A 15,305-nucleotide genomic window follows, 5' to 3' on the forward strand; every position below is an offset into this window, starting at 1 on the left:
CAGAAAACAGCTTTGGAGACACAAGTTAGCAAATAAAGAAATAAGATTTGTTTGTGGTCTTGCAGATCTATGTGTCAGCCAAGCCCATCGTCTTGAGCACCAGGAGTCTTGCGTCAAGGGGGAGGAGGAAGAGTCGCCATACATCAAGGAGGAGGAAGAGTCCGTTCCCATTCAAGGTCATCCCAGGCATTGTTTTTTTTCTTAAGATGAGAAAGAAATCCTTTTCATAAGTACAAAATGTCATTCAGTCTCATATAGTGGATTTGCTTTCTTAGTATCTGTGCAATGGACTTGTGAACCGACGTAAGGTTTACGCCACGGCATTGACTTGACTGTTGTTTGCAGATAGAAAGATTTCTTTCTACGTAAACAAATTTGCTTTGTTTGAAGTAATTACATGAGGTAGATTATTTACGCGCAATTACAAGTGTGGAACAGACACATTGAGTAGCGCAAATAACCACACCAAATCAAATGGAACATTTACTCATAGGGATGTGACAGTTAAAAGTGTGTGAAATTTCTGATTCTTAGATTATTTGCGATTCGGCCGCTAAAGATTCGAGAATGATTTACAAACATCCAAATTCCAATTATTTAAACATGCTCAGTAAAGCGGAACTAAAACACAGTCAGTGCGGTCTTCAGGACGCAATAAGGAACGGACCGAGCATACGCATCCACCACAACTCATGCCGTTAGATAGAAAAACGCCGACAGCCGCTACAAACAACGGCCAGTTGCTACAAACTTCGCCCACGTTGCTACAAATTACACCCGCTACGGTAGATATCACATGTATAGAGAACTAGATGCGAAATGACAGACTTGGTAGTGTTAGTAAACAGTTGCCATCTTAAAGCAGTTCACTTCTCAGGAAGGCCGTTTTGTAGCGAACCTAATTAACTTTTTATCTAAAATACTCCTAAATCGGCAAAATCTTGACTATAATAGATCTTTAAATGATGAAAAAGTTTTAAAACTTTCACATGTCGAAAGTAGACAGAACGGAACTAATGCAATAACGGGAGCAATTTTAACAACTTTAACGATAAATTCACAACATTAAAGTAATTGAATTTATCGGTAGTTTAAACCTGCTGATACAGAATGGGGAACGGTTAACTTGATACTGAAATAGTAGTTTATTTCAGCCGAGATGATTTTTGTACTATTTTTGTAACTAATGTACAAAACAATAAAAGCAGCTAATAGCTGGGCTCCGGGGGGGTTGTGCATGAATAATCGACTTTATCCCGCTGTCCTCAGTGTCCTCCCATAACCCCTTCTTATTTAATGCTTTCTCCTAATAAACGAGGCACGTTGAATGATCACAATGAGAGTATGTAAATGGTAAATGGAGAGTATTTATATAGCGCATTTATCTACATGGTTACCATGCCCAAAGCGCTTTGCAATAGCACACACATTCACACACCAATGGTGCTGCTGCCATGCAAGACGCTGCCAACCCATTGGGGGCAAATTAGGGTTCACTAGGGCACTTCGACAGAACTGCTGACCCTTTGCTCCCAGGACAACTCGAGCTACCAACTGCGCCACTGCCGCTGTCATACTCCCATGTGATACATTAAAACTTTTCAGACTCATCGACCGTGTCAACCAGCTGAACAGGACAGGTATTTAAAGGTTGCCAACAATTTCAAATGAACATTGACAGTCAAGTAAACACATAATTTCTCAACACTAGCTTTATTTTGGTGAAATTTACACAACGAATGCACGAAAATAAAATTCCTGCTGTGCAGTGTTGAACAAGTCGTATGTAGGTTACAATTTCTAAGGAACTTAAGGAAACATACATAACATGGTTGAAAATTAAAATAGGCCAAACCCTGATAACTGTAAAACAACACACAACTAATAACCAACTCCTGTCCCACTCAGAACAAGTCCAAATTGAATTGCACTGCAGTAACTCAACTATGGAAGCAGGTAGCCCGATATGCCCAATCCAAAGAGCAAGCACATTTTCTTTGGCACATTGTTCCAACGAGTCTGGCTTGTATTTGGACATTGTGGCAATAATAGGGAATGGGACGTACTATGTCATTGTTTGGATACGCCTCCATGCTGGTAATATCCTTTACTTCCTGTCCGGCAGACTCAACGGGGATTGTAACGTGTGGTAGAGCTAAGCGAATTCCTTCACTATATTAGAAAGAAAATACGGGTGTGTATTGTTGTGTTACCGGGTGCAACAGCGTCTCCCACGATAAAAAAAAAGGGCAAGGAAAACCGGTTTCACCGTTTTCCTGCATGGAGGACCAAATATCAGATCACGAAGGCACGACGGATAGCTTGGGTCGCAGCGGTTTGTCGGAAAAGCATTTCTTTTGATCATATTTCCGCTAGAATGAGAGTGTGTTCCCGTCATCTCTACTAAGTTGAACGATTTATGCACTGTTTTGGTTTCAATACGTTTTATTTTTTGTTTTTATTGTACCGTTGTGTAAATCTGCCTCGGTAGCAATACTCACCTACTACCACTACTCCCCTACCTTTTGTGTTCCTAGGTAAACCTGCAGATGAAATGCTGACAGCAGGGTACCCGCGGGTTATTAAAAACATTAAAAAAGCATTGAATTTAGTTTTCCATTATTAAAGGTATTAAAAGTATTAAATTAGCTGTTGTAAGTCTGGAATTTTTTCACCGTGGTCTTAATTTTCAAGAACATCTCAGTGCAACCTAAATTATATCCTTGACGGAAGTTTTTTTTTAAAAATCCATAACGAAGATGACGCACAGAATTTTTACGATGCGCCGCACTACAAATCAAAATGCAACTCGTGCGTGCCAAACCACCACAACCGGCAAAACGTAGAATCCATCCACCTCTGCATCGGGGGTGCGTCCATTTGTCGGTGGAACGAAAAACCCTGCAGGCAGAAGTATTGTGGATTCTGAACACCAAAACAGACCACCATGCATATACTTCAAATGAGTCCATTGATGATCTGTTTTGGAAATTACGTCATTTTTGGTCGGCATCGGCTGTTCACAATGTTGGTCATATTGTGTTTTGTTCCAGAAGGAGCGTTCCCGATGTCGTAACTGTCTTTAACGAATTTTCAGTTGGCAGAAAAAAAAAATGCACATTTTCTTAATGTTTAAATAGTCTACATATATTTTTGGCCATTATAAATGCATTTACACAATAAAATAACGCTGGAAAAGTTTGTTAAACATAATGTTGCTCACATCGTGTTTTTTTTCCGGAGGGAGCATTCCCGACTTCGTAACTGCAGCCAATTTAAGCTCATCAAGACTTTAAGATAGAGCTAAAATCGGGCCTAAAAAGTCCAGCCCAACCCGAACTGGTCTGCGAGTATTAAAGCCCGACCCGCGTTTAGCGTGATAACATTTGTGATGATGTCTGCATAAAAGCCTGTCTTTTATAAGTAATTCTCAGTTGGCAAGAAATAAAAACCGCACATTTTCTTAATGTTTAAATAGACTACATATTTTTATGACCATTATAAAGTTATTTACGCAACGAAATAACGCTGGAAAAGTTTGTTAAATATAAATAAACAGATGCGGTTTTGCGGACTCGCACAGGGGAAGATTAAAAAAGGCGTATAGGCACGCTCTGGCTCTGCAATGACCATACAGTGCCTTCTTTTTTTTTATCCAAATTATTTATCTTATAACAAGTATTCCTTAGTTTATCATTCATACATCGTTAATATATAGTTATTTCAAAAAGTTACCGAGAAAAAAACCTTGGCCCGGCCCGACGTAATAATTGACATTTTAATTTTGGTCATGTTTTCAGTTTAATTTAGCTGTTTCCAGCTTGCTATGTTTATAGTTGCGATGTTTGTTTACCTCTTTTCCTCTTACTGCGAAGAGGGAGGAGGTTACATCGGGCGCCACTATGATATTTAAGTCATCAGCCATCTGCTGTGACCCGGGAATTTAACGCCTGCTTTCATGCACACTGCTTCCCATGTCAGTCGACACAGGAAATTGTTTTCACACACAACTACTGCATGGTTAAGTCCCGCGATATTCCCGTTGTTTTGGAGTATGTATGTGATAGGGGCTCAAGTTACATCCAGATACTTTAGGTTGCAGTTTATGGGTCATGCGAAGGCAGTGGACCTGCTTAAACATTTCGGTTTGCCTTTCGAATAAATGTGAATTTTGCCGTTTTAACTCGAAAGTTAGCCATGTTCACTGGGGTCTTGGCAGGTGCACTAGCGGCTAGCCTGTTACAGAAGATGGCTGGTCTGAGTCCTGTCCTCCTCCTCTTTTTGTCCATAATTATTGTGTGCGTGTGTGTGTTTAAAAAAATTCTGACAGACCTTATAATGTTACTTTAATTGTGTTTTAATTGTATCTTCAATATATGTGCATTCTTTGGTCAAACACAGTTAGTAATTGAGATTAAATTTGATGTTCAGTGCTTTATTTATTTAATATGATTCAATATGATCTAAATAATGGGTGCGAGAAAATTATTAATTTTCAGTTGAAATGGCATTAAAAAAAGGTCTTAAAAGTCTTGAATTTAGATATATCAATCCTGGGGGGACCCTGGACAGTGTTGTAGACAAGAACTGGGACTGATAAGTTGCAATAGATTTATTTCAAGTAATGCAACTTCTTCAATACAAGATTTGAACTGACAGTTTAAAATCTTTAAATTAGTGCAAACAAGGCCCACCCTCTGACAGGGGCAGCAAATATTATATAATAAATTATAAGTAATATACAAATACAAGATTACAATAAACGTGTCTTTGTCAAAGCAGTTTAAACTATTTACTGGCCTTGGGTAAATTGCTAGACAGAATAAATATGTGCTTTAAAGTTTTTGCATTTCCATTTTAAGTATTGCAAGTTGTCCAACACAATATTTGAACTGACAGTTTAAAATCCTTTTAGTGCAAATGGCCCACACTCTGACAGGGGGCAGAAAATATTGTAATACATAATATAATACATTATAAAACGTTATATACTATATAAATACAAGATCACAACAAAACCTGTCTTTTTCAAAGCAGTTAAAAAAACATTCAGTGGCCTTAGGTAAATAAAGGCATATAAATATGTACATTACAGTTCTTGCATTTCTAATTTAGGTATTGCAACTTTTCCAACACTATTTGAATTGACAGTCTAAAGCAGACATGTCCAAAGTCCGGCCCGGGGGCCAAATGTGGCCCGTGGTTAAATTTCATCTGGCCCCCAGCCTCTGTCATAAAATCAATTACGTCTGGCCCGCACACAGACTTAATAAATTGGTCAGCAGTACTGCTACCAGCATATGAAGTAGCTTACACACTAAATGCTGCTCGTCATTTACCCACTAAAAGGCAGCAGCACTCTAAGCAACATTACCCCCCGTTACCCTTCATTCCCCATTTCTAAAATGGAGACAATCAACAAAAAAAAGAAAGTTGACTGTGACGGCCGACGCTTCAAAGATAGGTGGAAATTGGACTACTGTATTTCTTCTCTAAAATATGCAACAACTGTGTCTGCGTCACTTGCAAAGAGAGAGTCGATGTTTTTAAAGAGTTCAATGTGAGGCGATATTAACAAACAAGACACGCTGACATGTACGACAAGATTACAGGGAAGATATGTAGCGAGAAATTGAAGCTAGTTTAATTTTACAGCAGCAGTATTTCACAAGAGCCCGAGAGTCAAAAGAGAACGTCACAAATGCTAGTTGCGAGATTGTTGAAATAATTAATTTTGGGCTGTCAAACGATTAAAATTTTTAATCGAGTTAATCACAGCTTAAAAATTAATTAATCGTAATTAATCACAATTCAAACCATCTATAAAATATGCCATATTTTTCTGTAAATTATTGTTGGAATGGAAAGATAAGACACAAGATGGATATATACATTCAACATACTCTACATAAGTACTGTATTTGTTTATTATAACAATAAATCAACAAGATGGCATTAACATTAACATTCTGTTAAAGCGATCCATGGATAGAAAGACTTGTAGTTCTTAAAAGATAAATGTTAGTATAAGTTATAGAAATATTATATGAAAACCCCTCTTAATATTTTCGTTTTATTAAAATTTGCAAAATTTTCAATCAAAAAAATAAACTAGTAGCTCGCCATTGTTGATGTCAATAATTACACAATGCTCAATGGTGCTGAAACCCATAAAATCAGTCGCACCCAAGCGCCAGCAGAGGGCGACAAAACACCCAAAAACACAAGTAACAAGTGGACATGACACTGTGCTGTCATTTTAATCTGTTTCAGCGGGGCATGTGCGTTAATTGCGTCAAATATTTTAACGTGATTAATTTAGAAAATTAATTACTACCCGTTAACGCGATAATTTTGACAGCCCTAAATTTAATTTAAAAAAAAAAATAAAATAAAGCAAATGTGACACACAGAATGGCTTGCTAAAATTTGCTTAAATATATTGTTCTACGGAAAGGCCAAGGTCGGCCCTCCACATTTTTATCGCACCAAATCTGGCCCCCTTTGCAAAAAGTTTGGACACCCCTGGTCTAAAGTTTACATTAGTGCAAACAAGAATATATTATAAATAATAATAGAATATATAAATTCAATATTACAAAGGATCGTCTTTGTCAAAGTGGTTCAAAAAAACAAAAAAAAACACTTCACTGGCCTTAGTTAAATAGCCAGGCAGAATAAATATGTGTATTAAAGTTCTTGCATTTTCACAAGTTAAAAGCCCGCAGTCAATAGACACCAATCACCAACGTCACACAATCACGTGATCACTGTATTGTGCCGCCATATTGTCCATCATTGTGTGTCGTATTGTCAATGATCGTAGTTTGTAAAGGTGTATTCACTTGCAAATGATAGAAACCCCGTTGCTTTCAGATGCTGTAAACTCATTGGATGAGTTGCATAAAAGCCGTTATTTGGAAAAGCTTCGGTCGATCCAGTGCCAGATCCATGTTTGATGCCCAAACCGATGTTTTCTCCCGTCCGGTCCGGTCCCGTGCGTCAGAGCTCGTCCTGAGACCACAAAATTTCCAATCATACTCCAGTTTATGTCACGATGAGGAGTCGAGTAACCTAAATTGGCACCGGCCCGAATATAAACCGACATTTGGTCAGCTGACTGTCACCGTTGTCACGATTGTAAAATGAAATTTGATCGACAACGGGCCGGTGTGTGCTGAAAAATAGCTGCCCCGCGTGAAATGTTCCCCCTGCCGAGAGCGCTTATTTATAACGCTTTATTGACGTGAAAACATCAAATGTTTTCATGGACGCATTACAGTAATGGATTTACGACTGTAAGATCACTTTTAAATATGTTAGAAAGAATTCGTGGACTGGGCCACATAACCATCTTTGAACAGAAATGTATTAGTCTACAGGTTTTCACGACCATATCCCAATGACAATCACACAGGTATGACATTTATTAGTTCAAGCAGAGTAAAATGATACATATTCACGGTACAAGAAAGTCGTTTCCGTGTGGGCGCTGCCTTCAGGGGGGACATTTCATGCAGGGCGGCTATTTTTCGGCACAACACCTGTTGTTACGCTCACCTTCTTGCTGCGCGACCGTGGTGACGAGCTCCGTAGTCTCCTTATGATGAGGTCTGCGATCGTGTTGGCATCATATTGATGTTTTCGCAGCTGTCTAATGGCTGTCGACACAAACGCATCATGGACAGAAGACAGAGATAAACAAACCGTGCTGCTTTCGAGATTTGCTCTTTCAACAATGGGCACACAGCAACTACTAAAATGACCGTTTATCTTCTCTGTTACTGCAACCAACCGCCACACATCCCTTCACCATTTTAATTAATCAATGTTAACGATAGTCAGGAAGGTTTTTGGGTTCGTTTACTAGTCAGTGATTCCTTAGACAAGCAGAAAAACACGCAGTAATAGGAGGAATGTACGTAGCGGTAATATGTAAACACGATGAGCTGACGGACAATATGGCAGAACCAGTCCGGGGGGCGGAGTTGTCACGTCACGTGATTGGAGTCTATAGACAAGAAGGGCAGACCCAGATGGCGTCTGCTGCAGGGGCTTGTTTGACTCCGACACAGGACAAATGGAACCACTCAATTGAACAAATTTCTTTGGTCACTATCTCGCTTCTTGGATTATTTGACAATCGAGATGTGTTGTCAGCATTTCATATGCAGGTTTACCTAAGAACACAACAGGTAGGTGAGTAGTAGTAGTAGATGAGCATTGCTACTCGAGATGTCCCGATCCGATATGGGCAAAAAATGCGCATCGGTATCGGATCGGAACACGGGAAAAATTCCGATCCAGGTTTTTTTTTTTTTTTAAAGTCCGGTCCGGGTTTTCCAGCGCACCGATTTACATAATCCATTCCAGTTTTTGCTTCGGTTTCCCTAAAATCTGGTCCGCATTTCATGGCACACCTTCAACACACTACATTTACATTACCGTCTCCCAATTTACCGAGAGACTTTATCGGTAAAAAATGTCAGCTGTGTGGGATCATTTCACCTCAAAGGACGACAAAGACGAAGAGGCAGAGAGCAACATATGTCACAATAAAGTCAAGCGTAGTGGTAAAGCTGTAAGAAGTTTTAATGCAACCAACCTAATCAAGCATTTAGCGAAATACCACCACAAACAGTATGAGGAGTATGTTAAGAAAACCAAAGACAAAAAGAAAGGTCCTACGCAACTAACACTGGCAGAAACTTTTGCTATGCGTGACAAACTGGCACTCGACAGTCCCAAATCCCAGGAAATAACAAGAGTCATTGCCGAAGAATTCATTCTGGATGACGAGCCATTATCTCACGTGAGTAAAGACGCACCATCCAACACGCGATTCGGCCGCTGAAGATTCGAGAACGATTCACAAACATCCAAATTCCAATTATTGAAATATGTCAAGTAAAGCGGAACTAATACACAGCACGGTCTTCGGGACGCAATGAGAAACTGACCGCATTGCGTCCCGAAAGTAAACATAACTTGTCTTAGACCCGGGTAATGCCAATGCTCAACTCACGGCTTTAGCTCAACTCATGCCGCTGGATAAAAAACACAAGAATACCTGACTGCTGCTGACAGCCGCAACAAACTACGTCCACGTCGTTTTACTGGAGATAATAGATATCCTATGTATATAGAACCAGATGCTACACGACAGACTCGACTGCATTAGCAACATTGAAGTATTGAAAACCAGATGCGTTAGTAAACAGCCGCCATCTTAAAGCAGAAGACTTCCCTAGTAGGCTGTTGTGAACTTTCCAAGCGAACCTAATTAACTTTTTATCTAAAATACTCATAAATCGGCAAAATCTTGACTTGAATCTATCTTCAAAATAGTTTTAAAACTTTCAAATGTTGAAAGTAGACAGAAGGGAAATTATGGAATAACGGGAGCAATTTTAACATCCTTAACAGTTGATTCGCAAAATTAAATGAATTGAATGTAGTTTAAAGCTGCTGATACAGAATGGGGACTTGAGTATTTTATTTACTGTTTTAAAATGTTAACTTGATACTGAAATAGTTGTTTATTTAAACCTGAGAGGCTTTTTATACAATTTTTGTAACTAATGCACGAAACATTAAAAGCATCTAATAGCTTGGGGGATTTGGGGGATTTTCCACTGAGGTTCTTGGTGTGTTTTGCTTTTTTAAGACAGTTTACAATATTATTTGCACGTTTTACCAACTGACTATGCCATTTCTGTTTGTTATTTAGAATGTTTTGTGTTTGTCACTGAATAAACAGGTCAGTTTCTTGTTACCAACCGTTGTGTGTTATTCAAACTCACCTAATTCAGCTGGCTAGTTGTTATCAAGGGTACTAAAACCTTTTTCAACATGAGTCTGACAACTAAGTAAGGAGGCTAAATAACTTTAACACATGCTCAGATAGGTCGGTATCGGCCGGTATCGGATCGGAAGTGTTAAACAATATTGGTATCAGATCGGAAGTGCAAAAACCTAGATCGGGATGTCCCTAATTGCTACTGAGGCAGATTTACACAACGGTAAAAAAAAAAAACAACAAAAAAACGTGTATTGAAACCAAAACAGTGGATAAATCGTTCAACTTACCGGAGTAGAAATGGCGGGAACACACTCTCATTCCAGCAGAAATATGATCAAAAGAAATGCTTTTCCAACGAACCGCTGCGACCCAAGCCATCCGTTGTGCCTTCGTGATCTGATATTTGGTCCTTTATGCAGGAAAATGGTGAAAAGTGAGTCCAGTCTTCCTCGCCCTTTTTTTGTCGTGGGAGACGCTGCACCGGGTAACACAAAATTAGACACCCATATTTTCTTTCGAATACACCAAAGGAATTAGATTAGCGCTACCACACATTACAATTCCCGTTGAGTCTGCCGGACCGGAAGTAAAGGATATTGCCAGCATGGAGGCGTATCCAAACAATGACGTAGTACGTCCCGTTCCCTATACTAGACGACTGTATCCTGTTGTTGTTCTTGTTCTCTTATGGCATTTTGACCTCAGGGATCTGGATGGGGGGAGAGGGATGCATTTCCAATTCCAATTAAAACAATATTATATACCTGACAAGAGCATCTGAATATTTACAGTACTATGCGTGTTGTAATTCAACACATATTGGCTCAACCATGAAAAAGACTAATGTAAAGAGTCTGTAACTGGCCTGTTGAGCGTTTTATATAAACTCCTTGGCGATTGACGATTCAGTGAAAAATCGTCGTGGGAGCAAAAGTGGGAGAGCTGGCAAAGAATGTTAATAGTCGTTGTCAACCTACAAACTGACAACTTTACAGCAGAATAATGAAAAAGGTTCAATGTTTGAACGTCTATTACCGTCATTGCAAGTAAACGAGTTAACCCTTTAACACTGAACGTCTCAGCAGCGACGCATTTACGCATATCATTGACGCTTCGTCACGCTGTAATTACGTCACCCACGTGCCGCTGGTTGCTCTCATTTGAAAGTGCGGAAGTTGATGTCCACACCAGTTTTTATTTGAAGTCAATCGACCAAGTAAAACGGGAGATAATGTCATTTGAGTTTTATAGTTTTATTGCACATATAAATATGCATTAAAACGCTGCACGGACCATGTGTTTATCTCCATATTTCCATAATTTCTTGTCCTTTTTCAAAACCGAAAGCAGCACAAAAGACTACATATCCCACGAGCTGTTGTGATGTCAAGAATGACGAACCTAATGTGAACATTTTTAATAAATTGCCGAGCCAGGCGCCAACTAAGGAAAGGGAGACATGCGAAGTTAGCAAAGACCGGTTAGATTGAGCGAGCGACTTTAAAACCTGCAGAATGAATCGAAAACGAAATTTTACGCAAGCTATTGCATTATTACAGTAACTCAAGGAAGAAGATGAGCCGTATTTGTAATTGTTTTCCTCGGAAAAGTCGGCGTCTTGGCGAGTAGAAGTGACAGCAGCGCGCAAATGGCGAAAGAGTAGGCTGTGTGATGTCTGTTCAAGAGGAAACTTGAACTTGACTGAACTACTTGTCAGTATTTTTGAAAATACTTTTTTTCGATGTTATATTTTTTTCTTCACTATGAATCTTTTCAATTTTTATATAGACGTGTGTTCGAGATGCTTGATTGCATGTACGTATAAGCTTTTCATAAGGTGATGGGTACAATAGCTAACTTCACAAAGAGATATCCTCCAAACCCTTTTTGTGTTAGATGATAGATATAATTTTTTTTTTCCTCACTATTTTACACTGTATATAACCTGTTTTGACCATAGGCCAAAAACGCCTATGACCATACCTGCTGTTTGTGTTGAATTGTCAAACATAAAACTATTCAATCTTAGTTTTTTCTATCAAATGTTTATCCTAACAAATTGAATAAATATCATCAAGCTTCAAAACGGTTGGTCGAGCATGTTTGGTTGTCAATAGGACATCAACATTACAAATTTTGAAAAATTTGGACATGAAGTTCAAAGTGTCCTGAAAAAAGGTCATTGTAAATAGGCCTGAACGATATTGGAAAAAACTATTGTTGCAATTTTTTTGAGGTTTGCAATATATTGCGATATTATATTGCGATATTATATATATTTTTTAAAATCTTTTTTAAAGAAATTTTCACTAGATGACTTGAATAGCTGTTTGGAAATACTTTACTTGACACACCGTGACCACAGTGTATTCATATAATACCGTTTCATTTGTGAATGATGAAGATTGCTTTATGAAGGGATCTCGGAAGCCATGTCTGCACAAAATAGATCATTTATTGAACACAATATTTTACACTTCAACAGCAGCAAATACATTAAATGATAAATAAAAGAGCAGGTGCATTAGTCCCCTAAGTTTTTGACAAAATATAACAATAAATAAAAACTTCTGTAAAATAACAAAGTTGTAAACATATTTGAACAAAAATATTAAATATGACAAATAAAAGAGTTGTTCACAAACTATAAGAATAAAATAAAAACCTCAGTAAAACAACAAAGTTGTCAACATATTGGAACTTAAATATTAAATCTGACTAATAAAAGTGCAAGTGCATTAGTCCCCTGAGCTGTTTACACAAAATATTACAATATAAAACTGCAAAACGGCAAAAAAGTTGTAAAAATATTTAAACAAAAATATTAAGTGTCAAAACTTTATGTGCAGTAGTACTATATATAGTTATTTGAAAAATACGATTTACAATAAATTTAAATATAAAAGAAACAAACTCAATTGAACTTGTAAATAATTGACCTGAATAACTGCAAATAACTGATGAATAACAGAACCAAATATCCTGCCTTCCTGATAGCGGTCACATGAATAAAAAGAAGAAAAGACATTCCTCCAGCTGTGTTATATATTTGTCTGCATATCGTCCACCTTCTTTGCTCAGCAATTCTCAACTGGGTCTCATAGGTTTTTGGCCAAGACTACTAGTTTATCCACTATTGCAGGCTTGAGACAAGAACGTTGGCACGTAACAATGTTCCCACCTGTACTAAAAAGCCTCTGATGGGAAGGTCTTAGCAGGAATGCATAGATACCTGCGTTTTAAATGGTCCCACATGTTCGACAGATTACTTCGTGTTGATGCAACCATGGCGAGGCACTGTCGACAGGGCTGTTTTTTGTCCCTTATAGTCTTTTTCTTGCCAAAATACTTCCAAAACTCCTTTTGGAGACGGTCTTGCCTCGTTTCCTTGCTTCAACGTGTTGCTTTCTTGCTTTCACTTTGAGAACATCCCCTCCTCCCTCCGCTCTGCTGTTCGGCCCCTCCTCCCTCCACTCCGCTGCCGCGGGGGGAGGGAGAGGAGCCGCTGACTTGCTGGAGGAAAAGAGAAGCTGTGCGCTCTCCTTCCCTCTCCTTCCTCAAAACAAACGTTTGTGGATTTAAAAAAATGAAATGAAAAAACTATCGCACGTCCTTGCGATGGGACTATTGCGCATGCGCACATCGCGATGGCGATGTTTAAACGATATATCGTTCAGGCCTAATTGTAAACATTTTTTTCTTTGAAATATAAAGGCAACATCAAAGGCATGCAAATTCGGCCGAAATGGGCTTAGGTGTTAAAGGGTTAACTATCAAACAATGGGGAAAAAATGGGCTCCGTTACAGACTGTTAGGATAATCCAAAGTACAACCTTACAAACAGCAGGTCAATTAAGATTTTATGTCATTTTTAAACCTACGGGGAACAGCAACACGTCTTTACACTATGTATTTTTAGACAATCCAAATAGACCCTACCCACGTGACGTCACAACTCCGCTCTCCTGAATGGTACCGCCCAACTGTCCGTCAAAACATAGTGTTAACCTGTTACGGCTACGTACATCCCTCCTATTTACGGCGTGTTTTTCTGCTCCTTAACATTAATAATCAAAATAGTGAAGGCGTGTGTGGCTGTTGGTTGCACTAACAGAGAAGATGGAAGGAGAGACTTGAAGTTTTACCGTATTCCGAGGGATCCAAAGAGGAGAGCGAAATGGACGGCTGCAATTCGACGTGAAAACTGGGCACCAAAAAATCACCACAGACTATGTAGTAGTCATTTTATATCCGGTAAGATGCATTTGAGATATACTTAGAGGGTTTTGGGCTGACAAATAACCACAATTAAGATCATTGCTAGGCTAATCGCCGACAACATACACGTATGTATGTAGTAAGAGTGCTATCGCTAAACCATATAAACATTAAAAGCCTTAACTCCATTGACAAACGACATGAAATACATTAGACTTGACAGTGGATGTTAGCAATAACAAAAGATTTTGAATTGAAAATTTCGTAACTCACCTTTCCAAGCACAAGATAGATTCCTGCCGAATTTTCGTGGACGAGGACCTGTTTCACCCAACCAGCAACGAAGTATTTATAAGCCTCCAAGCTCTTGAAGTTTTTCAAATTTTCGTGAGAATAGGCTGATTTTGTGTGGACAAGATAATTGTAAATATCAGCGTAGCAGATGTCAGGCAGACAGGGCGAAGACAGTGGGTCGAAAAACATCGATTTGGGCATCAAATATGGATCTGGCGACTGTATAGAATGAAGCTTTTCCACATAACGCCTTTTATGCAACACATCCAGTGAGTTTACGGCATCAGAAAGCACCGGGTCTTCCATGAAATGCATTTTAAATTCCTCGATCAATTGAAACCAATGCTAATACAGAGACAAAATGACGGACAAGTGGGCGGAACCATACAGCGAGCACGTGGTTTTGTGACGTCGGTGGGTAGGGTCTATACAGGTGTGCTGTGTGATCAAATATGGCCAAATGTTCTCCCCATAACTTGATGTTAGCAGGCTGCACATTGTTTGCTTTCAAAGGCTTGTTAAAAATAGAAGGGCAAATAAACTAAAATATTAACTTAAACTCAGCTCTGGATTTACACCAAAAATGTGAAAACTACATGTTAAAATGATAACGGACCATTTGCTGAATAATACTATAGGTCTACGATATCTCAAAATGACTTGTAACAACTTACCTTTGCAAAAATATCAGTGTGTCGAACTTCAATGTGCCTTTTCAGATTCGTAGTACAGGTATTTTTTCCACCAAGTATGTGGCCACAGCCGCAACACATGTCTCCCACGGGGACAGTGCATGGCATGCTTCTTTCGGTCGGACTATAGTTAAAATGCGACTATGAATCTGCGCGCATGGAGCTGCCATTAAGGTTGATGTTAGATCACCGCTCATCTGGACTGCCTCAGGGGAAGGTGGGGGTGTGCCCAAGTCATGTGAATGACGGCTGGCTTGGAAGCAGGCTGACTGACTACAGCACAAAAAAAAAAAAACTGC

General features: G+C 39.0%; 1 protein-coding gene across 1 annotated transcript in view; it reads left to right on the forward strand.

Moving 5' to 3' along the window:
- Positions 1-15,305, forward strand: part of LOC130927961 (zinc finger protein 160-like) — a 61,457-nt gene that overhangs the window by 4,694 nt on the left and 41,458 nt on the right. Inside the window, 1 exon segment of the mRNA XM_057854112.1 lies at positions 66-176. Coding sequence (XP_057710095.1) covers positions 66-176 — 111 coding nt within the window.

This window comes from Corythoichthys intestinalis, chromosome 13, assembly GCF_030265065.1.
Source record: "Corythoichthys intestinalis isolate RoL2023-P3 chromosome 13, ASM3026506v1, whole genome shotgun sequence".
NCBI classification, from domain to species: Eukaryota; Metazoa; Chordata; class Actinopteri; order Syngnathiformes; family Syngnathidae; genus Corythoichthys; species Corythoichthys intestinalis.